Below are 25,186 nucleotides of genomic sequence, written 5' to 3' on the forward strand. Positions count from 1 at the left end.
TTCTCTTCTTGGCTTTTGTTGTGGTGGAATTGAAATGATAGGGCAGGTATGGAGAAATTTTCAGTTCAGAAAAATCCCATACATTGTAAAACTGGGATAACTTCTTTCATAAGATTGGCAAATAGCCCAAATAAGTGACGACTTGGAGTCATGGCTTAGAGATTATTTAATTTGTCATTATTTTTGAAATTTTATTCAAGACTTACCATTTCAATTATTTTATTTTCTTTCACATAAAATTATTATAATAGCAATATTATTTTAGATGGAATCTAAATGGACTACTTACACTAATTTTAGAGAAAGCAATGGCTCAATACATAATATTTATCAATAATACTAATAAACACATTGATCATTTAACCACCAAATGTTATTTCATTTAGCCCCTACATTAATAAGTGAGTTTTATTTAGAAATAACCTTGTTAAGAGGACAATGTCTGAGCACCTGTTCTGGGAATAAATGACTGACTTTTCTGTTCCAGCAATACACTGCATTTGGTGTCTCCAGCCAAAACTGAAGAGATTCCACCTCTGACAGAGAACCAAGAAACCTCAACTTCTTGCGAGCCTTTCATGCCTGGTCTAAACTTCTGCACCAAATTATTGTACTCTAATGCCACTTCCACAGAGGCAGCTCCATATTTCCCCTTGACTGGAGAATCCAGGCAAGTCGTGTCAACCTAAACTACGTTTATTTTGTGCTAACTGCTCTTCGTTCCCAGGGCCTAGTATCTACAGTACTCTCTTATGTAAAGCTTACCTTTTAAAATCTTTAAAAACAGACTAACGTCAACAGATCAGAAAGCTGTTGAGAATTATATGATTTCATCTATTTGAGGTCATGGACAAAATAGTTATTTACAGGCCATTTGTTTGCTCCTTCTTTAGATTTGAAGTTGAAATAGTGTCCACAGGTGAAGTGAAGGAATACTCTGCAAGTGCAAACTATGACCTACAGAGAGAGGGAAGTGACCTGATAGACACCTTAAAGTTTGCTGTCCAGGCAGAAGGTAAGAATCTGAACAAACCAATACAGTTAAGCTCAGTTTTGAAGTGTGTCGTTTAATAGGAAAGAGATTTTTATTAATAAATCATAATAGAATGTTTTACAGTATAAAATAGAATACCATTTTCACACCCAAACAGTCCAACACTTTAACTGCATTTTCTTATATATATACAATCCCAGTGCAAGATTTTCATGGTGAGAGACTGCTTTTGTATTTTATAATTTAACTAGAAGTGTGAAGTTGTTGAACGGAAGCAAGGAAGTGGAGATGTTACTGGGTTCTGTATAAGGAAGAGAAAAATACTGTTTCTGAAAAACATGAAAGTAAAGCATACAAATCATCTGTAGGATCATTTAAATAATAAAATAGTGATGGCATTAGTGGATCATGTGTTTAAGAAGATGAGAAGAAAAAGGATGACCCAGTTTCTGATTCAGACTCATCAAATGTTGTGTTAGATCTTTAACGTGATATAATTTTAAGTTGATCCTTTTTTGTTATCCTTTTAAGAAAAGTCCAAACAGATTCCATAGTCGTGAATGACCAAAGTACATTATATTTTCTAGGTGTAAATCAACATGAGGCCACATTGACCGTCAGGTACAACAGAGACAGAAAGATTTTGACCAGTGATGTCCACATCCCAGATGTTGATGTTGACTTTGGTACAAACCTCAGAATTACTGATGAATCCATTCCTGGGAAGAAAGCATACACCTTTGTCTTAGACTTTAACAACAAGAAGATTCCTGAAGTTACTCTTAGTGGCCAGATAAGGTAACATAGAAAACCATTTAGAATTTTACAGCTGCCTTTGAATAAGACTGAAAGTTTTATTGAATGTAGAAATGTGGGGAAATTTTATCCTATTTTGGAGGAATTTCTTAAACAGAGAAACATATAAGCTTCTCATTAAACCCCTCTTTAAAAAACTTTGAAATATTTAATTTGTAATAGATCAAATACATATATATGATACACCAACTGATCTTTCTTACTATATGCATATATATAATTTGTATTACAAGTTCCTTGAGCTAGTTCTTCCATATTTGCACACACATGACTACAAGAATGCATTGTACTAGTGTTATTGCAGGTGTTATATCCAAGGATATAAACAAGGCAAGGTTTGTTCAGAGAGGTATTATCTTTTACTGGATGTGTTTGGCTCTAAAAACGTTATTACATCTCCCCATGAAGAAATCTAATGGCACTCAATAAGAAACAAAACCAAAAATAACTGAGAGCTTCCTGTAAAAATTCCCACGCTTCATGATGAGAATATTTCCGGGAACACCTACAGGGGAGCTAACAAAAATGTTCAGCCTGCCAGGGTTTCTAAAATTGTCTGCCTCACAAGCCCATATTGAAATGGGCTGATCACATTCTTTAATAAACCTCAATCTTCCATGGAATTCTGTGATCTTGATGGTGCCCCAGGGAGTCTTTGTCTTTGCTGTTCATGCAGAATTGCCTCTGATATCAGTGGGAGCTTTGGACAGATGTCAGGGACCTCAATTCCCTTTCATTTGCACTAACATAATATTAGAAGTTTGCTCAAGTCAACAAAGTTACAGAGATATAAAATATATGGGAATAAAGGAAAATGAAGCCCAGTGGCATAATATATTTTGTCAAGTGTTTTGTTTCTATGCAATTCATGGCCACGGTCTGTATCCTTAGTAGAGAATTCAACTAGAGTAAGGCATTTCAGAATGTGGTTCTGGTACATCATTACCAGGACAGGTACATATTTCCATCCTTTTCAGTCTTATGAAGTTAACATATTGTGTGTATCTGCATAGTAGTATTATAATAGTTTACCACAGGTTTTCCAAAGTAACTAGCAGAAGCTGAAAACATCCACTGAATTGGAACAGAGTTTATGATTTTGATTCAACATGTTATAACACCTATTATGCCTCTGCTATAGATTTGTATGCTGAAATTGTTCCTGAAGCATAAGTAAAAAAGTATGGTGCAATATTTTTATTCACATTTGCTTTTTTCTTTCACAGATATGCTGGAGTGGAAGAGGCAATGTTAAGAGGCACCATTTCTATTCCTCGCCTGCAAACTGAACTTAGAAGTGAAGCATTGGCTAATTATTCACCAAACAAAGCATATGTTCAGATCAACTCAGCTGCAACAATTCATGGAAACTCAATTTCAGAAAGAGTTCTTCTCAGATATGGTAGGGGCAAAAACATGATCCACATATACAACTTATAAATTTAAATGTATTTTTACATTGGTTTATAGTATATCTCTCAACAGAATAAGAATATGACTGATTTTACCCTTTCCTTTTAAATTCGTGATTTTCAGATTCTGAGAAAGTTGAGCTAGAGTGGAATTCAGGTGCCACTGCTGCTGTGAAAAAATTGTCTTCTGGCTTCCCAGTCGACTTTTCAGACTACCCAAAAACTTTAGAGAAGTACGCCAACGAACTGCTGGATCGGAAAGTGGCTCATACGGACATGACATTGAGACATATTACGTCACAATTTATTGTGGTATGGTTCAACCTACAGTACATATTGCAGCTCCACCACATAGCCCTGCTGAATTCTTGCCTCCCCAAGGAAACCAAAATAGGAGCTACTTGTAAAAGAACTCATCAGATTGAATAAGCTGTACATTTCCAACTTGGATTGAACCAGTTTATCAGATATCTAGGGCTCAGCGTATGGATAGTTACAATGACTTCTAGATAATTTTACTGGGAAGTCCTAAAACTTGTTATTTACTTTGAAAAACTTTTCTCGTTGCAGGCAACCAATACTTGGCTGCAAAAGGCATCAAAAGATGTCCCCTATGCCCAGATTCTGCAAGACAAACTAAGTGGACTGCAGGAACTGAACATTCAGAAATTTAACCTGCCTGTTATCACCATTCCTGAAGAACTTTTCCTGAAAAGGTGGGGGGTGAAATTGAGATAGTGACACAGGAAATTTAAAATAGTTGTTTGCTCATATTTTTGTGTTATTTTATTTTACTTTGTTTTTATAAGACAGCATGGAATTGCTGTAAACAAGAGGATAAAATTGGAATCATAATGAAGAATTTTAACACCAGAGAAATTAAATTATAGGGAGGAATTAATGCATGTCTTTAATGTAGATTTGACTTTACAGCAGTCACTTATGCAGTATGTGAATATAACATGAAGTATTGTATTATATTGTAAGAGTACTAAATGAAAATGCAACATTCAACAGACTTTAAGTCACGGAGCTACTGAAGACATATTTCCTATAAATCTGTGTCCTGCAGCTCTACAGACTCTTTATCTTTGACCATAACCCTAGTAGCTCTACATTTTCCTGTGCAGTCCTATAGGACAGTTCTTCCATCCCCTACACATACTGGTTAACCTTCTCCAGTAGAGTCACCTGACCTCTTTCCTTGTCTGACTTGCATTTTGTCTGCCTTAGGTCTGTTTTTCCATGTATTATATTATGGTAATATGAATGTTAATGTATGTTAATGACACACAACTCTATTGCTTCCATTGTGTTCCTGAGCTAAGTATAAGCAAGGAAGAAACTGTTTTTCTCCTATATTCTTATCATCCGTGATAATAATAATAATAATAATAGAATTTTTTACTGCTCAGTTATGTTGCTTTTTAAATTTTTTATGTAAAGGAACAAATTTCAAAAGTGTTTACTTAATTTTCATCCTAGGATGTAGCTCTAAGTGTAAAAAAGAAGATTTTGCAATACAAAAGACCACTTAGGCAAACAAGAAAAGTATCTTTGCCAGCCTATTGTTCATTCACAAATTAAGGCCAAGTTTCCTTCTGTTTTGCCTTTTTGTAATTACACTTTTTCCCCACAAACTTTCCAGTTGACGATCCATTTTTTCCAGTCCTTGCTCTTAGTCAAGTGGTCAGATTTTTGTTACTTCTTACTAAGAATAAAATAAATGCTGAATATTCAGATTAAACTTTTGAAACACTTATAACCAGAAAGACAATTTTTTAATAATTTAGATTGTTACAGTATCTAATGCTAATAAAAATTCCTAAATTTCTATAAGAATGCCTCGCTTTTTTTAGGAAGATTATAATTGCCTTTTTCTGGTACTCAACATCCTACAAGTGAGGCAGTGTTTTTGGAGAATTTTTTTTTACTTGACCTATAAGTCTCCCTGATTATGAAATGAGGGGAAAAAACATTGACAGAATTCACTGACACCAAAAATGCTTTCAGTACGTCTTCTGATGAACGAGTGCTTAAAAATATTGATAACAGATATCATTGCATTTCTCTCTAAAACTAAAGTCAGGACATTGGTATAATCATGGTAAGTAAGCTCAGTATAATGGGCAGGGTAGGGAATCATGGAATTTTCTGTATATGCTTTATGAACTTACAGTTTCTAACAGAGTTATCTTTATTTTCTAGTGAAGGCCGGATCAGACACTACTTAAATAAAAACAGTTTTGTAATTGATATTCCATTGCCCTTTGGTGGAAGATCATCCAATGACATATGGATGCCACAGACTGTTAAAACACCTCCTCTGGTAATGGAGTCAATGGGAATAAGTGTGCCATCTCGGGAATACAGAATTCCAACATTTAGTATTCCAAAATCCTATCCCTTCCGTGTGCCTTTACTGGGCAAGTTGGAGGTCTCTGCTAATGTGTACAGCAACTATTACAACTGGACAGCAGCGTACACTTTGACCAACAGCACCACAGAGAGAGCATCCGGCACAAAAACTAGTTATAACATGAATGCTGACTCAGTTTTTGATCTACTTTCCTACAGTGTAAAAGGTAAGAATCTGTGCTAATACTGCAATACTGGCAAAACTACTTTAATTGCTTTGTTTTCCCTGCATCAGGTACAACACATGAATTTGTCTATGCTTGTTTAAAGAAAGGTGTTGCATAATCTCAAATCACTTTGTTTTTAAAAATACTATGTGTGTCTGTTTACTCAGGCAGTAAAGGTGAAGTCAATTTAATTCAAAAAGTGTTTTAAGGTCCACATTTTTCTGGATATTCCTTAATGAAGATAATGCCCTTCAAAACTGCAGGCAAGATTCTACAAACACTTGTGTAGCTGACAAGTCAAGTGTTTTCAAAAACAGGTGTACATGTGCATGCGTAGATATGCCCAAAATTTATTTCTCAGTCTATTTATATGTATATATGTATATATTGATATATATATGTACACATATATATGTATACATATGTGTGTATGTATGTATATATATATATATAATTGTCTTATAGTTGATCTATGTCCATGGATTGCCGTAAGATGGTATTAAGTTAGTTACCCTAAAATTGCAGTTTGAGTTTTCAAATTGCCAGAGGACAAACTGACTTCAGTTTTTTCCTTAACTCCTCACCATAACTGAAGAATGATAAAGGAAACATTAAAAAACAGGAATGGGCTATTCTTGAAAGTCCGTCTTCTTAATTTAGGTTTAAATACTGACATAATTTTGTGTCATTTTATAACATTATATGTAGTAATGTAAGGACTTAATTTATTCATAGTTCAAAACCTTAGCTTCAAATATCAAAAAAATAGCCATTTTTACAGAACTATTCAGGATTTATCAAAACACTTAGGCCTTTAAAACAAAATGATGTAACAGTAATTGCAATTCAAGCAGTAGCATAGAAGTTCAGTGGCATCAGACAAATTGTTAGAGACAAAATGGTATAGATGACACTTATCTTTCACCTCCTTTTTCTTATTTCAGGTTCTGGAGAAGCATCATATAACAAAAATGGATTCATCGGTGCATATGAAAATCACCTAAAACACAGAGTCTTAACATCAGTTCTGAAGTTCTCTGGCAGAAAGAGTTATGAACCTGATCCAGTTGCAAACTACACCTTATCACTTACAGCATCAAGTACTCTGGGTTCTCAGCTTTCATTTTCCAGTGATATTATTTCTGAGAAGATAAATAACATGAATATCAATAACGTCAAAATGGAAGGGCAGCTGGTAGTGGCCCCTTTCTTTGCAAGAAGCATTTACACTCTATCAAGCACATACAATGAAAAGAGACGGGTTTTAGAAGGAAAATCAAATCTGAAGATGGATTCCTCTTACTTTGAGGCTACCAATCAGATGTCTGGCAGATACAGTGATGGTTCATTTTCCATTACTTCAGTTTCTGATGTACAAAGCGGACTATTAAAGAACACAGCTTCACTGAAGTATGAAAACAGCCAGCTCAAAATGTCATCTGAAACCAATGGGAGGTATCTGTATACTGCAGGTGTCCATAAGCTTGAAATAATTTTGTCAAAGAAGCTGGCAGCACTTCGATCTGAGTACCAAGCCAATTACGAGCAAATCCAGTATTCTGCCTTGTTTGCAGGTTCTCTCAATTCTCAGGATCTTGTTTTCAACACGGATGTATCCCTGACTGATCAAAGAAATCGAGCTGCACATAAGTCGTCACTCAATATCAATCGGTACGGTCTGGCCAGCAGCGCAACCACAAACGTGCAGTTTAGTCCACTGGCAATGCAGAGTGAAATGAATGCCAAGCTTGACAATGCGGGAGGCTCCATGTCACTGTCCTCTTCTGGGCGCTATGGTAAAAACAATGCAAAATTCAATCTAGGTGGGAGAGTGAGCCTGAGAGAAATAACTCTGGGAAGCGAATATCAGAGTACAGTTCTGGGTATGGACAACAAACATGTTTTAAACTTCAGAGTTAATAGAGAAGGACTCAAGTTTTCAAACAATTTGCAAGGATCATTCAAAGATATTAAGCTGGAGTACACAAATGACTTGAATATTCCCGGCTTATCCTTAACATTTGCTTCAAAGTTAGATAACAGCTTCAGCACTGACAAATTCCACAGGCATGTTTTTGACCTACAACTGCAGCCTAGCTCACTTACAGCTAAACTAACCAATAATCTTAAATACACTAAAACAGAAGTTTCCAACAAAGCAGAACTGCTCCTTGAGCCTCTGAAGATGACCTTGGGTGGCAATGTCAGAGGAGCCCATGGAGCAGATGAAGTAAGGCACACCTACACCCTTACATGTGCTGGTCTAACTGCAGACTTGAAAACAGATACAGTGGCAAATATTCAAGGCGCAGCGGTGAGTCACAGAGTTAACCTGGATGTGGCGGGACTTTCTTCCTCAGTTACTATGAACACAAACTGTGATTCCAAATCTCTCCGTTTCAGCAATGCTCTGCGTTCCACTATGGCCCCATTTGCTGTCACCGCTGACATACACACCAATGCTAACGGAAAGCTGCTTGCTATGGGCGAACACACAGGAGACCTGTACAGCAAATTCCTGTTTAAAGCAGAGCCTCTTGCTTTCACTTTCTCCCATGATTACAGAGGATCTACCAGCCATACCTTGAAGTCTAGCAGAAGATACACTACGCTGCTTGACAACAAAGTTCATGTGCTTTTTACTCCATCGGAGCAGTCAAGTGCTTGGAAATTGAAAAGTCAACTAAACAATAATGTATATACACAAGATCTCAGTGCTTACAATGATGCAGAAAAGGTTGGTGTGGAACTTAGTGGAAGAGCTTTAGCAGATCTCTCTGTAATGGACACATCAATCGTACTGCCATTAACATCTGAAGAAGTTAATTTAATTGATGTATTGGGCCTCAGGAGCAGCGTGTCAGAGCCTCAGGAATTCAGCATCTCTGGCTTTGTGAAGTATGACAAAAATAAAGATATGCATCTTATTAACCTACCCTTCTTGGAAAGTTTGCCAGTTTACTTTGAAAAGCTCAGAGGCACCATTCTATCCACGCTGCAGGCCATACAAAGTTACCTGAAGAACATCGACGTAGAACAACATTTGAGAAAATACAAGGCAACTTTGGATAAACTCCCACAGGACATTAATGATTATATGGACAAACTGGATATGAAAAGCAGAGTTAGCAGCATGAAAAATAATTTTGTTGCTTTCACAAAGGACTACAGAATAACATCTGATGATATGCAAATTATGCTGGAAAAAGCCATGGAAAATCTTCAAGAAATACTGTCTCAGCTGCAGATCTATCTGATAGAAGTTGAACAATACATCAAAGACTGTTATGAGCAGTATGACATTAAAGCACTTATTGTACAGCTTCTTGATCAAATAGTTGAAACTATGACAGCTCTAGATAACAAATATAAGGTAAGAACAACTGTAATCAACATCATTGAAAAATTACGGGTTTTTTTCCGACAATATGATCCTAACAAAATCGGAAGCAGCACTTTGGCTTGGATTAAAAATGTAGATGATGAGTACAGGATTACAGCTAGGATACAGGAAAACCTAGAACAACTCAAGATTCAGATTCAGAATATTGATGTCAGAAGCATTGCAGAAAATTTGAAACGGCAGATTAAAACATTTGATACTAAAGAAATTTTAGAAAAATTTAAGCATTCCTTGCCAATCGAAAAAATTCATGAAATTCTTGAACAAATCAAAGACTTTATTCTAAATTGGATAGAGGAATATGAAGTATCTGAGAAGATCAGCGCTTTCCGAGGTCATATGCACAAACTGATTGTAAAATATGAAATTGATAAGCAGATATATTTTTTAATTGACAGAATGATAGAACTGCTTAACAAGTACAGAATAAAAGAAACCGTCCAGAAACTGACCATCTACCTGCAAAATATTGATGTGAAGTCATGCTTTGATAAAGTTGTTGCTTTTGTTGATGATGCTGTCAAGAAAGTGCAAACCTTTGATTATGAAAAGATGATAAAAGAAGTCAACAAGTTCCTTGACATCGTTATTAAAAAGCTCCAGGCTTTCGACTATAACCAATTTGTTGATGACACAAACAAAAAAATCCGGGAAGTGACCCAGAAAATAAATGAGGAACTCAGAAATCTAGAACTTCCACAGAAAGCAGAAGCACTGAAACAGTATATGAGAGATTTTAGAGCTGTGATTTCAAAATACATGGAACAACTAAGGGACACCAAGCTCACTGCGCTAATTAACTGGTTCAGGGAGCTCATAAACTCAACAACATTTGCTAATCTGAAAGCCAAGATAAATGAACATCTGGAAGACCTGCGAGATAGGATTTCTGAAATGGATATTTCCCAGGAATTGCAGTGGTGTCTTCAGAAGATAAGCCAGTTCTACAATTCTGTTGTCATATACATATCTGACCAATGGAACATAGCTTTAAAAAAAATTACTACCTTGGCTGAAGAGTATGATCTGAAAAATTGGGCTGAAAATTTAAACCAGTTTGTTGAAACAGGATTTATAGTCCCTGAAATCAGGACTGTTCTAGGCACTATACCTGCCTTTGAAGTTAGCCTGCGAAGTCTTCGGGAAGCAACATTTCAAACACCGGACTTCTTTGTTCCACTGACTGATCTGCATATCCCCTCCTATGAGATCAATATTAAGAAATTAAAGGATATGAAAATCCCAATGAAATTTACTACCCCAGATTTTAAAATTCTAAATGCCTTTGAAGTTCCTTCTTTTACAATTGACTTGATTGAGATTAAGCTTCTGATTGTGAGAACGATAGACAAACTCATGTCTGGCGAATTTCAGTTACCAGCTATTGATTTCTATTTGAAAGATCTGAAGATGAGAGATATGCCTTTTTCCGACATTACTTTCCCAGAAATACAAATGCCTCAGTTTCAAATACCAGAATTGTTGATTCCAAAACTAAATCTAAATGAGCTCCAGATTCCTAATGTGAAGATACCAGAGTTCCAGCTTCCACGTATCCCACATACTGTGGCTGTCCCTACATTTGGCAAATTGTCTGGTGCTTTCAGAGTTACCTCTCCGTTCTTTACGCTGTCTACACAAGCTGAGCTTCGTAATGCTACAACATCTGCAAACAGTCCAGAATTTGTGACCTCCATTTCAGCTCAAACAACGTCCAAATTAGACTTCCTAGTTTTTAGTGTTATTGCAGATTCACGTCTCTTGGCCCCTGACATGAAGCAACTGAACCTTAAAAATGCCATGAAAGTCAACCATAGGTTCCTTAAAGTTGATCACTCAAATGAAGTGGTATTTCTAGGAACTTCAGTATTAGGTGAAGCTGAAACCAGAGCAAACTTACATATAGAGAAAAGTTTAATAGAACTACAGAATAATTTAATGGTCAAGCTGCAGAGAAAAATTTGGATGCAGAGTGGAACAGCGTATTCCCACAGACTGAATATTCCACAAGCCGATTCCTACAGCCATGCTGATCTGTTCAGTAATATGACAACAGAGGTAGAAGCAGGACACATATCATTTACCTCCACTGGTAAAGGAAACTGGAAATTGGTTTCACCTCTTTTCTTTGATGAAGGCACTCATGATTCACATGCTGTTTTCAAGGTTGAGGGCCCCACTATTACATTTTCTGCCAACAACAGAATAAATGATAAACACCTGAGAGTCAACCAAGCTATGAGATTTGAATGTGGTTTCCTAAATTATGCAACACTTCAGATTCAGTCTGAAATTGAGTCACAGCGCGTGGGACGTAGTGTTCTGAATGTGAAAGGCACGGGACAGCTTGGAGAAATGAAAGTAGAATTAACAGGCTCTCACAATGCTCGACTCCATGGACGGATTACTGGAACTGTAAATAATGAGCTTTCCTTCTTGGTACAGCCTTTTGAAATTCACCTTTTAACAAACAATGATGGAAATGTGAAAATCAGCTTCCCTATGAAAGTGACTGGCAAAATTGACTTCCTGAATAACTATAGGTTTGCCCTCAGTTCATCTGTTCAGCAGATCAGCTGGCAAGCTACTGGCAGATTCAATCAGTATAGATATTCCCATAATATGTCTGCTGGCAACAATGATGACAGAATTGAAGCTCATGTCGAAATGAATGGTGATGCCAACCTGGACTTCCTAAATACTCCTCTAACCATTCCTCAGATTCAGATCCCCTACACTGGACTCAAAACTCCTCAGCTAAAAGATTATTCACTGTGGGAACAGGTAGGCCTGAAGGAATTATTGAAGACAACAAGGCAATCCTTTGATTTAAATTTGAATGCTCAGTATGAGAAAAACAAAGACATGCATGTAATCACCCTTCCTTTAGCAGCAGTGCAAGAAGTACTTAATAAAAACATCATTTTGTTCAACAAGCATTTTGAGAAAGGAAGAAATGCTGCTTTAGATTTTCTCACAAAGTCATATAATGAAGCCAAAACAAAATTTGACAAATACAAAATACAAACATCACTGAACAAACTACCACGGACTTTCAGAATTCCGGGATACACCATTCCAATTGTGAATATTGAAGTTTCTCCTTTCACTGCTGAGATGCCAACCTTTGGTTACACGCTCCCAAAAGAAATAAGCACAAGAGGATTCACAGTCCCGTTTATTGGCTTTTCAGTTCCATCTTACACACTAGTCTTACCTTCTCTGGAGCTTCCAGTCCTTCATGTCCCACAGGATCTACGCACTTTAAAGCTTCCTAGATTCAGAATCAACAGCCCAGCAATCTTAATTCCTGCCATGGGTAACATTACTTACGACTTCTCATTTAAATCCAGCGTGATCACTTTAACTGCAAATGCTGGGCTGTTCAATCAGTCAGATGTTGTTGGACATCTCAGTGTCTCATCCTCTTCTGTCATTGATGCACTGCAATTTAAGCTGGATGGTTCAACAAGTTTGACAAGAAAAAGAGGGTTGAAGCTGGCCACAGCACTGTCCCTGAGTAATAACAATTATCTAGGAGGAAATCATGATAGCAGTATTACTCTTTTAAAGAGGGTCATGGAAGCTTCAGTGGCAACAAATATAGAAATGGATACACCAGTTTTAAAAATTAATTTCAGCCAAGAACTTTCTGGAAGTACAAAATCTAAACCCACTCTTTCCTCAGGCATAAAATTAATATATGATTTCAATACTTCCAAATACGGCACCAGTGCTAAGGGAGAAATTGCTCACAAATTTGCTTTAGAGAGCCTTACATATTACATATCAGTAGAAACTTCTACAACAGGGGATATTGATGGAGTATTTTACACTGGAAATGCATTTTCTGGAAGTTTAGACCATGAGGCAAACACCTATCTAAATGCTAATGGGGCTCGGTCAGCTCTCAAGTTTGAGGCCCACTCTAAAGCAGATGGACTCTGGAACAGTGAAATCAAAGAAATGCTTGCAGTTGAAGCATCTACCCGTCGTGTTTATGCAGTCTGGGAGCACAACGGGAAGAACTATGCACGATATACACCTCTTTTCACAACAACAGGGGCTCAGAGATGCAAAGCAACCTTGGAGCTGGCTCCTTGGGAAGTATCAGCAGATCTTCAGATTCAAGCCACTCAGCCAAATTCCTTCCTGGACACAGCATCAGTTAAACAGGTTGTTGTAGTGAAAATCAGTCCCGCAAACCAGAAAGTTGGCTGGAAGGGTGAAGGCCAAATTCAGTCATTATCCCTCAGTCATGATATGCAGTTATCAAATGAAAAATCAAAGGCAAAATTTGATGTTTCTGGATCTTTGGAAGCATACATGGACTTCCTCAGAAACATAAGGTGCCCCATTTCAGAGAAGAGCTTATGGGATATCTTGAAGTTGGACGTCACTACCAGTGCTGACAGGAAACAGTATTTGAATGGCTCGGTATCCCTCGTGTACACAAAGAGTGAGGATGGTTACTTTTTCCCCATACCTGTGAATAAGCTGACAGATGGTTTCACTGTCACTATTCCTGAGTTACACCTAAAGGCTCCAAGCCCTGTTCTCAACACTCCAGAGTTCAGACTTCCTTTCACCACTCTCCAGGTCCCAGCATACACCATTGACCTGCGCAACATCAAAATTCCACAGACGCTAAGCACAGTGCCATTTGATATCCATTTACCCACACTGCCAAAACTAAGATTCCCCAAAGTGGATGTAGGAGCCAATTATATTACATTAGAAGAATATAAAATGCCATTTTTTGAGATGACAATACCTGAATACCAAATAACGGTGTCTCAATTCACTCTTCCAAAGAGTATTTCACTTGGCACTTTCCATGTAGATCTGGATGAAGTAGCTAATAAGATTGCAGATTTCGAACTGCCTACAATTACAATTCCTGAACAGAAAATTGAGATTCCCCCTCTCAAAATATCCTTGCCTGCTGGAATTTACATCCCATCATTTGGTGCCTTGACCGGATCTTTCCAAGTTGCTTCCCCTTTGTACAACGTCTCCTGGAGAGCCGACTTGACAAACAAGAAGGACTCTTTTGAATATTCCATTGACTCTACATGCAGCTCAACATTGCAATTCCTGGAATATGACCTGAATGGTAAGACATTAAAATTCTATATGCCATGATTTGGGGGGAAATACTGTATACTGCACTTTTTCAGATTTATTTTTTTCCCCAGGCTTTGCATATGAAGGTGTTGTTCTCTACTTAGCATTGACATTAGATGATACTTCTTTTAGCAGCAACACCATTTTTTCATAAATTATTATCAGAGTCTCAGTCAGTCATCTTGAAGAAGATAGATATAGATATAATTACATATTGTGAAAAAATAGGAAAAATGGGAAATATCTTCCTAGCAGTTTCTTACTTTAAATTGTAAAACAGCATAGCATTCCCCCATTACTTATGGTAATACATGTAAGGGAGAGAAGGCAGGTTGACTTTTTAACTGTTTCAATTCAAATGAAGAAATACCTGTTTTTTTCCTTAGGAACTAAACGGATTTGATTTCAAAATTTTTTTCAAGCCAGAAAATTGAAGTCCCATATAGCATTGAGTTCTAGACTTTATAATAATACTAAAAATATAGATCAGAATAAAATTCTAAACTCTCAAGAAATTAGAATACCCACTTATGATCTGCATTAATGCAAAATATTGTATCCATGTTGAGATAAAAAAATGTGAATTTTAAAATACTCCAGTTGAACAAATATTTTCATATCTTTTCATTTGGGACATTTTGGGCATTCAGTTTCTTGAAGCAGAATTTTACATACCAGTGAAACACCTCACAAATGGCTGTCCAACATGCATGTAGTTTGTATTGTTTGCTGGTATGTTCTGGTAATACACATTTGAAATCTTTTTCACAGTTGTTTCAAACTATAAATACAAGGAAGATATGCTTGTTGTGAAGACCACTGGCAGCTTTTCTCATCGTGACATGAGTGCAAACTACCAGGAAGATTTTACTCTTTCGGAAATTGGGTAAAGATTTGCTCTAATAATATTGTTTCTAATAGGTATAATTGCCAATGATGTGTTGTTACTTTGATCCCTAATGTCCCAGAGGGCTTTGCTGTAATTAATAAGAATCTGTGTAGCTACCCTGTCATTATTTCCCTCTCAAGTTAGCTTGAAAGCTGTTCTCTCTCAGCATTCCTAGAACAGCTTTTCTCAGCAGCCACATTTCAGAAAGCTGCTGAGATATAAACACAATAGTTCATATTCAGAGCAGTTTTAGATCTGATCATCAACGTAGTTTTTTTCCCACTGGATCCCTCTGTCATCACAAGCCATTACTGAGTAATTTTTATTCACGAGCGCTGGCACTAGGGTTTACAGAGTTGGCCTTCTCACTGCCTGTTTTGATCTGCAAGTATTTTGTTGATACATCCAAGGGACAGAATCTGTGAAGGCAAGTACAAATGCAGAAAAACAGTAGTGCCTATGCTTGTGTTGGTGAAAAAAATTGCATTAGCTTGTAGAAATCTATAGAAACCTGATGGTGGTACAGCTACAGGTTTTGTTTTGCTGCTGTAATTTAATGAAAATTCCCAACAGAGCTCAATATAGTTTTATCTAAAACAGGAAAGTTGGAGTGACATGAACTTTTGAATGTGTCAGGCTAAATTCTAAGAGATGTGGATAGCAAAACTCTACATTTTCTTTTCATGATAAAGACATTGTTTGCATACATATATATAAAGTAATAGGTGGTATTTTATGCAGACATAGTGCATTGGATTTGTACTTTGTGCATTTCTTCATAGCTGTGTATTTACTGTTGTTGTAGAGCCATGGAAAACAGTGCATCACTAGATATCATCAGCCCCGCTTTCACAGATGTCCATATGCGTTACCATGAGAATGAAAGGAGGTCATCCCTCTCAGTATCTTCACCCTCAGCTGGGACCCTGGGTTATGTCATTGAAGTGGATGACGAAATTCTCACTGGCAGAGTTTACTACCAAACTCAGGTAAGCTTGATAGAAGCAATAAAAAGCAGAAAGGTTCAGTGTGGTCAGAGGAAAAGTTTCCTTTAAATTTTGTGTGTGTTTATGTTGAGATATAAATTAACCACCAAATAAAAAGTATATCATCAGTAATTAAAGTTTTTATTTCCCACCCTGGCCTTTCTGCTACTAAAAGTAACATCTGCGTGAAGAGGCTGTTTCAGCTTCTCCACACAGTCATGTTTATCCTCTCCTATGGTCAAGAAGACACACTCACTGAAAGTCAAGAAAGTGCAAAGTCAGTTTTAGATAAGCCACCCATCAGGTTTAATATGTAGCCGTCAGGCTACTTAGAATTAAAATAAAAACTAAGTGGCCATTATAGGAATCAGGCCAATGGAAGGTGTCAGACCATCTGTGAAGTGCCTTTCTTAATCCATTAATATGTTACAACACATAATGAGAATTAAAAACCTTACTAGATTTGCTAGCAAAACATACTTCTTATTATTGTCATACTACAAGAATTTCAGAATCAAAATCTTACCTTCCAAAATGATATACTAATTTAGGGTTCGCAAGTGACTCATAATTCACTATTTACTACTAAAAAATGGTAAAATTTTACATGTAAATAGATTCTTATTTGAGGATTTCTTAATTACTCTGTAAATTGTCTCATTTATTTAAATAATTGCAAAATTAAATCTTTTAATATTTCTATATGAAAAAATTCTTTTTGAATTCACTTTAAATCATTTCAGGAATGAGTAAAAAGCTCATTTTCCAAAGTAATTCACCTACCTTATGAGACATGATAGGCATTTAATACAAAAGAAGGAAAAATCTTATTTAAAGTCAAATTTTAAAAAAGACCAGACTAAGTTATGTTCTGGCCCTGCTGTTTGAAGAAGCTCAAAGTAGTTTGTCTTAATATATGATAAAATTAAAGATGCAACAATGAGAATATTGAAATATGCTCAGAGATAATATTAGATTTGTTGTATATACAAGTTACATTTTTCTTATCCTGTTTTGTATTTTCAGTCTGCTCCTCAGAAGGACATTGACATATTAACAAGTGAGATATCCTTCAAGGAACCTAACTGGACTCACATGAAATTCAACTGGAACAAAGACGCTGCCAAAGACTTGCTGTTGGGTCTGAAAGAAAAAGTGCCTAAAATGACAAATGCAGTCTACAGGTATGTTAATCGGTATCATAAGGAGCATATGGGAATAGAAATTAGTGCTGCCACCTTAAAGATGAAGAACATGATGCAGAATAATGCTGACAAAGCATACACGTTTGCTGTGAAACAAATAGATGAAATAGATTCTCAGCTTCGCACAGCTGCCAACGAGGCCTCTGGCAAATATCAGGAGTTGAAGTTCAAAGCTAAAAGGCTGTATCGAAGAGCAGCAGATCAAGCTGAACAGTTCAACTATCAAAGAATAAAAGCAAAACTTTTGGATGTCACAATTGACATAATAGAAGATTATCACCAGAAAATTAAACACCTAATTGACTCAGCCATTGAATTCCTGAAAACCACAAAATTCCAGGTCCCTGGGCTGTCTGAAAAGTACAGTGGTGAAGAAATATACCTCATGACTACAGAGAAGGTAGCAAAAAATGCTGATTTATGCCTTTCAAAACTTCAAGAGTACTTTGATGCCTTGATTGCAGCTATCAATGAGCTGGAAGTCAGACTTCCTGCTTCTGAAACAATTCTTAGAGGTCATAATGTACTTGATCAAATTAGAGAAATGCTGAAAGACTTACAGGACAAAATCAGGCAGACATTTACTACTCTTCAGGAAGCTGACTTTGCAGGAAGACTGAAGCAACTGAAAGAAGTAGTGCAACAAGTTTTTCAGAAGGTAGAAGAAATGGTTAGAAGCTTGCAATCCAAAAATTTTGAAGACATCAAAGTCCAAACACAACAGCTGTACAAAGATGCAATGGCTTCAGACTATGCACAGAAACTGATATCCTTGACAGAAGATGTTAAAAAATACATTTCTCAATTCAAAGATTTTAGTCAGAAGACTTTCCAGGACCTTTCAGAAAAGCTGCACCAGCTGCTCCTCTATATAAAGTCACTGCGGGAGGAATATTTTGATCCAACTACACTTGGACAGTCAGTGAAGTACTATGAGGTGGAAGACAAGGTACTAGGATGGCTGAAGAATGTAATAGATGTTCTTGTGGATTGGCACAACAAGAATGTTGGAGATCTTGCTGACTTGGTTACACGCCTGACAGACCAAATAAGAGAATTGGTGGAAAACTACAGCCAGGAATATTATGACCTTATAACTGATGTGGAAGGAAAAGGAAGACAGAAGGTCATAGAACTCTCATCTTCTCTTCAGGAAAAAATCCGATATTGGTCTGCAGCTGCTAAAAGGAAAATCGATGAACATAACAAGCAAGTCAAAGAAAAGCTCCGGGAGATCTATGGGCAGCTTACTCATTCCCAAGAAAAGCTAATCAGTGAGGCCAAAAGGTTAATTGATCTAACTATAGAAAATTACTCTGCATTCCTGCAATATATCTCAGAGCTTCTTCGTTGGTTTGAGCAAATAACAGCTGAGAGCATAAAGCCATACATAGCTGTTCGTCAAGGAGAGCTTAGAATAAATGTGCCCATGTGACTGGCAGTCAATTTACCAAATGCCCCAAAACAGCAGAGAGGAACTCAGAAACAAAGTGGAAATGATGCACATACTGATTCAGCAAGCCTTTGAGAAAGGCTCCAGGGAATGGGAAGAAATGTAGCAACTCACTGATGAACAACTTGCCACTGAGCAACTGGTCTTCAGCAGGTTATAGAAAATATTCGGCAGCACATGAAGAACTGAATGTACATGCAGAAGAGGAGAAGTAACGAGTTTGTACCACAATGTATTTAAAAAAACCAGCAGTCAGTATACTGGGGCTTCAGGTAGATACTGTTTGAATCTGAATTTGTAAATGAAAACTTAATAATCTACACTAGGTTATTTTAATAAGCTTAATAAGCCAATAAATGAGTTCTTTATTACATTTTTGTGTCATTTATTACAGCTACTTTTACTTGGACCATAGTGCTTAATCCAACAGTTGTCAAGGTCAATGGGAAGTCTTTTCTTTGATTTCATTGTATGTTGGATCAAGCCAATAATGTGCAATACATATTGTAAATAGTCACAAAAGCTATGAAGTTCATAGAATAAACAGGTTTTAAGATAAAGGTCACATTCATAAGCCAGTTGAAGAAAGACTTGGAAACACATCTAATTCGCAGCATAGAAACACCTTCAGAGATAAATATGAGAGAAAAAGAAGAGGAAAAGAGCATGTACAAGATAAATTCTGGAAAAAACATCAAAAATTGAAAAATAACATAAAAATATAAGCATATGTAGAAATCTGACTCCTGGAAAACTCCAGATAATAATATCAATGTTCTGTTAAGCAAAGTTAATTTATGCCTATATCAGTTTTCAGAACAACTATGCCAAGAATTTTAGATGGGTTTTCTTTCTACTGGCTAATTTATGTTTCAGAAATACAGGGGTTTCTCACCTGTTTCCCCATGATATTTCTGTTTTCACATCAAATTGTCTATCTTTTACTTATTGTGAGTTTAGTTAATTGTCACAGTTTCACTGGCATCATGTATAATGGAAGTCAAAAAGTTTTCCCCTTCTAGGCTGAAACCTCAACCTCATTTAAATGAATTCTCAGTTTAATGATGAATTTAGAGAATTTTGAAGTCACTCACAAAATAGGACTGCTTTTGAGTGGAAAATATGTGGACCTACTATGGTTTATTTTCAGCTGTTGGAATACTATATAGACAGTCCTTGAGAAAGGCTTGCTAAGGCTGAAACAGTATTGCCTCTTTGAGAATAAAGTCTTTGACAAACACCACTAGAAATTTTGTGTACATGTCTGTTTTGATGCAATCAGTTCAATCCTGTGATATGGTTGTCACTTGTTCATTGATGGGAAAGCAGTCTGTTTTCATCCCATGGTATGATGAAGTACATACATGGCAGAATGGAGCACCACGACTTTGACATCCCTATTGATAAAGAATATTATTACCTGAGTAACTCTGCCAGTAATGATTCTTATCAGATAAGCTACATGAACCCCAAAATCAGAATCTGACAAGCATGGTAGGATACACACACCTATCTAGGTGTCAGCAGAGTGGGCATCTCTTAGAAAGTAAGGTAAATCCATTTCCTCCTCAGAGCTTTCAGCCATCACAATTGCAGCAATAATTCTCAGAATAAGAGATAGAACAGTCCCCTGTGAACTGTAAAATAAGAAGTTTTGATTCTGAATAGAACTAATCCACGTACGTCACCCTGCCTGGGGGACCTAAAGGTATAAAAATCCCTGTTTACATGTTCCGTTGAGTATCCCAGTAAATAAAGATGTGGCCTGCAGAGCCCTTTCACCTTCATTCACAAGGAAACTGAAGCCTATGGGTCATCTGATCTTTATTTGATGTCAGATTGCACAACTCTTTTCCCTGAATTTCACAAATGTTTAAGCACAACCAGATTTCTCAGACACTGTCCGATTCTTGCTTCCCTTCGTCATGACAAACAGCTCTGTGAAACAAAGGACAGTTAAATAAATTATGAAAGTTATGGGAGAAGAGAGATTTAAAGTTTTGTTTTCTTTTGTTTTTCCCTCATGGCTGTTTATTTCTGTCCATCATCCATAATTCTTGGAAGGATTATTAATTCTAAAAAAGGATTTACGTGTAAGAAATGGGTTAACTGAAAAATGAATATGCCAAATAGCATAAATACTGGCTCTTTTTGGCAAGAGTGAAGCTTCCCAAGAGCAAACACAATAGTTTGCACACTAAACTGTGGTTAGAGGTTAGAGGAGATTTCCAAGCCTTATAGCAGCATTGCCGCCAATTGGATTAAAGCTCTCGGTGCAGTGATCGATGTCACAGCCGTCTTGCAGTCATCCCACAGTTGGTTTGGGGAGGGCCTGGAAGCACAACGTTGCTCTCAAAAATGAGGTCTTACTGGAACTTAGCTGTTTTGTAAATCCCCACAGCAGAGAGGCCATCCCAAGCATCACTTTGAAAAGTCAGGCAATATTTTGACGCAGGAAGGGGTTGTTCATGTTTGCGTGTGTACGTCCCACAAGCATGAACAACCAGGTTTAGCTTTGATTTCCATAACTTTTCTTGTTGTTTGGTTGTTGTTGTTTTCTTCCAGGACACAGCAAATTTTAGCCTTATTTTCCATGTGATATGTTACAGAAATATGGACAAACCCACAGTTATTCAAACTGTGTTGCAATTAATTCCACTTATGAAATATTTGCAATACAGTAATTTCAAATATTATTAGTTCTATTTTGGCCTCTTTTCAGTCTTGTTTATATAATAGGAAATACTATATTTCATTAAATTGAATTGTGTGGAAGATAACAGGGTATCAGTAACTATCTGGGGCTCAGTGACACTGCTTCTTTTCTTTTTTTTTCCTATAGTCTTCATCATCTGAATTCTCATAAATGCCAGAGAGGCTTTTCTTTATAATTTACAGCAAGTATCAGACACAGAGCAGAACTGGTTGTAAAAGTTTAATTAAGTGAAACATTTTAACAAGAAATTGAGAGAACAATATGCCCTGCTCTAACTAAGTGATTGTAGAAATAACATTGACAAGAAACGTGTGTGTTCCTAAATGAAAAGCTTTTGCAGACGTATGACAGCAAAAATGTTCCAGAATTTTAGATTATGCAACCAACTAGAGCTGATCTTTTATTAAGTGATTTAAAATTACATGTATAATTTGCTTCGTATACAGAGGTTCTACACACGTATCCACATCCACACACAACATCATCCGCCTCTGTCTCTAAATTATGTTATTGATACTTTTAGAGCAACTGCCATTATGGCCTACTGATACCTTTCAAAATTTATATTAAAATATTTAGTTGTTCAGTAAGTGACACCAAATTCTGTACTACTCTTCTGCTGGCAGATTTATTGCTCAGGTGGGAAACCAGAATTTATTAAAGGCCATACGGACATACAGAATTGCTTGTATTCCATTTCTACACAGCCAAATCCTGCCCCAAATGAAATCGATAGCAAAATGTCTATTGGCCTCAGCAGGAGCAGGCTTTGGCCAGTTAGGTGTATAACTTGAGAAGCACTCTGGGATCCTGTAGGACAAAACTATATTATTATCTATAAAACTCCACACAAAAATATCGTTGAAAAAGCATGCAGACAAGAAAATTAATCACTAACAAATTCAAGTCAGATCAGAATGAAGTTTGCCTGTGCAACACTAACCAGAGCCTCTTTTATAAGTTTTTAATCAGTTTTACCTAGTATCGCAGACAAAGTGTGCCAGGGCCAAGAATTCTGGGTTCTGGTCCCAGGCCTTAGACATGGAAGTATACATATACCTCTCATCACCCTTTCCCTTATTTCATTATCCATCCAAAGCATTAAGGGAAACTGGAACCTTGTAGAATAAAAGCCTATGCTGGAAGTTTGCAAGACCAACTGAGCAAAGCCTTGAGCAACATGATCTAAGGTAATGCTTGCCTCGCTTGGAGCATTGGGTTGTACTAGAGACCTCGCCAGCAACCCAACAACCTGAGTTACTTTGTGATTCTCTTGTGACTAAACTGATACAGCTCTAGGTTGCTATCCCTAAAACTGTACCTAACACTGTAACCCTTCGGTAAATGGTTTATGGGTAATTGGCTTCATCATCATTTTAATATATCCACATAAAAAAAAGTTTTATGACATCCCTGCATGTAAACATATCTTCATTCTGATTGCAGCCATGAGGCACAGTCCCCAGTACCACACTCAGGTGCGACCAGCAATCTGAATACTTTCTGTCATGAGCTTGCCTCTGTTCTGGCACCACGCACTGGAGTATTTCTGCTACAGTCTTTATATCCAGCATTCAACAGCCCAGTTAGAGGATTGCCATAAGTTTTGAATGCAAGTGAACTGGTATGATGGAGGCGCATTTCAAGGGCAAGAAATGGAAATAGTGTGGTCAAGGCAAACTAGATCACATCTGTCCATCTTTTATCTCTGGATAAAGCAACCCGGGTTCATCAGAGATGAACTAAGGGGAGGTAGGTGTCAAGGGGAAGGTTTGATAGGCTACAATTTCTGTTTTTAGATTGGCAGTAAGATATTGCAAGAGCTCTTCTACCATGTTTCTCTTCCAGCTGTCTCCTCTCCAGGAAATAGCTTCATCCTTAACCATATATAAAACACACAGACCCCCTGGCAAAGTGCACAGTTCCCAGGGTGTTTCCTGCCAGTTATCTCATATCTTTTATATAATAAATAATTTCCTTTGAAATTCAATGCGTATAATATTCATTTTTTATCCATCTGGACCATCTTCTGGAGAAATCTTCCCCAATTTGTCTTTAATATTTCTGGATTCTGGGCCCAACAGAATTTGTGAGTCCAGGGGATTTCAAACTTGCTTTAACCTTTAGTGCTGGAAATCTTTTCTTTCACCTACTCTTGCACAAGAAGCAACACCTCACTGTTTGTCTTACTGATAAGAATCTCTCTGCAGTGGGGATGGGCCAAGGCATTCCCTCGCCTTTACTTTCTTTAAAGTAATTTTTCTCTGTTATCTTGCTCAGCATTTGGATATGGAGTTGTATCCACAGCCAGCCAGTAAGTCCTACAACACTGGGTATGTACCTGCATGAATATAAGCTTCCAAAATTAAGTGGATAGGATAGTTAACAATGTAGGACAAATTCTTCATGGCTGATGTGATCATTCCCCACAATCATATCTCATACTGTTCATGTGGTTCATACTCACTTTGCAAGCATCCTAAAATACCCTGAAGCATTCCAGAAATTGAAATCTTCTCAGTTGGTTCTGCATCTTTCCTCTCATAGATTTTTCATGTCAATTTAGACAGAAGTACTCCTCTGCCTTACCAAACCACAGACACTTTCCCAATATGCAGGAACTGAACACAAAAGCATGTTATTACCATTTATATTCTGCAATGATCTTGGTAGCTGTTAGACTAACAAACAGCAGCATTAGTTCTTCTCACAATGGCTGGAGAAGGGTCCTCTGCTAGTCTGGGCATTGGCAGAGAGAGAATCAAGCACAGTGAGCAGCACTGCCACCACCAACTTGGGGAAGTAACAGAGGTCATGCGAGATGCTTTCACCACTCTTCTGTTGTGAAGAATTTGTCAGATGTTTGCTGTAAGCAGAGACCCACCACAAGTTATAACCTAATATTGATTTCCCAGCAAGTGAATTCAAGGGGACATGCTACAAACAATCTTGAATTTATGGATAAATCTATTAATCTATACTGCCTTTGGGACTCAAGGAGCATGTTCTGGTCTCTGAACAAGTGATATGAGCTAGCTCAAATGTTATATAGCCTATAGGAAATGGGACTTGGAACAGCTCTCTGTTCAGTGTCCAAGTTTCCTTAAAGAAGAAGCCAAAAGCCATATGCAGCATAGATGCCTGGGGGACTTGAGGCTTGATCTGAAGCAAGGAGTGAACCAAATGGGCAGCAGAGAGAGCATGAAGAATGAAAATGTTTACTACATCTACCCTACAAATGGCATGGATAGACACTTAGAAGAAGCTACTGGGGTGAGTAAAGGTGGTCTTAATCAAGGCAATGCATGGGGAAAAGTATCAGACCTGCAATTCTCTGAGTGCTACCAGCCACTTCCATAATTAAGCTACTGAAAGATGCTGTGGACTCCTGGGTTTCTGGGCGACCTGGTCATTCCTACTTGGACAATATTCTGCTCTTATTTGTGCTCAGCTTTGACCAAGGATGGAAAGCAAATGCTTAGCTTCCATAACATACTTTTCTTTCCCCACACATTTCCCCTGGTAGCACTACCTCTACCATAGTTAAGATGTATTCCGATGTTGTTGCCAAGTAAAAGAAAAAAGTTAACATACCTGCTA

General features: G+C 37.2%; 1 protein-coding gene across 1 annotated transcript in view; it reads left to right on the forward strand.

Moving 5' to 3' along the window:
- The window catches only part of APOB (apolipoprotein B), a 35,980-nt gene extending 15,860 nt beyond the window's left edge, over window positions 1-20,120 (forward strand). Inside the window, exons 19-29 of the mRNA XM_008931301.4 lie at window positions 488-670; window positions 894-1,015; window positions 1,582-1,792; window positions 3,037-3,212; window positions 3,347-3,534; window positions 3,793-3,938; window positions 5,431-5,807; window positions 6,752-14,326; window positions 15,109-15,223; window positions 16,032-16,215; window positions 17,239-20,120. Coding sequence (XP_008929549.3) covers window positions 488-670; window positions 894-1,015; window positions 1,582-1,792; window positions 3,037-3,212; window positions 3,347-3,534; window positions 3,793-3,938; window positions 5,431-5,807; window positions 6,752-14,326; window positions 15,109-15,223; window positions 16,032-16,215; window positions 17,239-18,852 — 10,891 coding nt within the window. The 3' untranslated portion in view covers window positions 18,853-20,120. The remainder of the gene's footprint in view (window positions 1-487; window positions 671-893; window positions 1,016-1,581; window positions 1,793-3,036; window positions 3,213-3,346; window positions 3,535-3,792; window positions 3,939-5,430; window positions 5,808-6,751; window positions 14,327-15,108; window positions 15,224-16,031; window positions 16,216-17,238) is intronic.
- Window positions 20,121-25,186: the final 5,066 nt, after the last annotated feature.

This window comes from Manacus vitellinus, unplaced genomic scaffold, assembly GCF_001715985.3.
Source record: "Manacus vitellinus isolate BGI_N305 unplaced genomic scaffold, ASM171598v3 scaffold_11_pilon, whole genome shotgun sequence".
In the NCBI taxonomy this organism is placed as follows: Eukaryota; Metazoa; Chordata; class Aves; order Passeriformes; family Pipridae; genus Manacus; species Manacus vitellinus.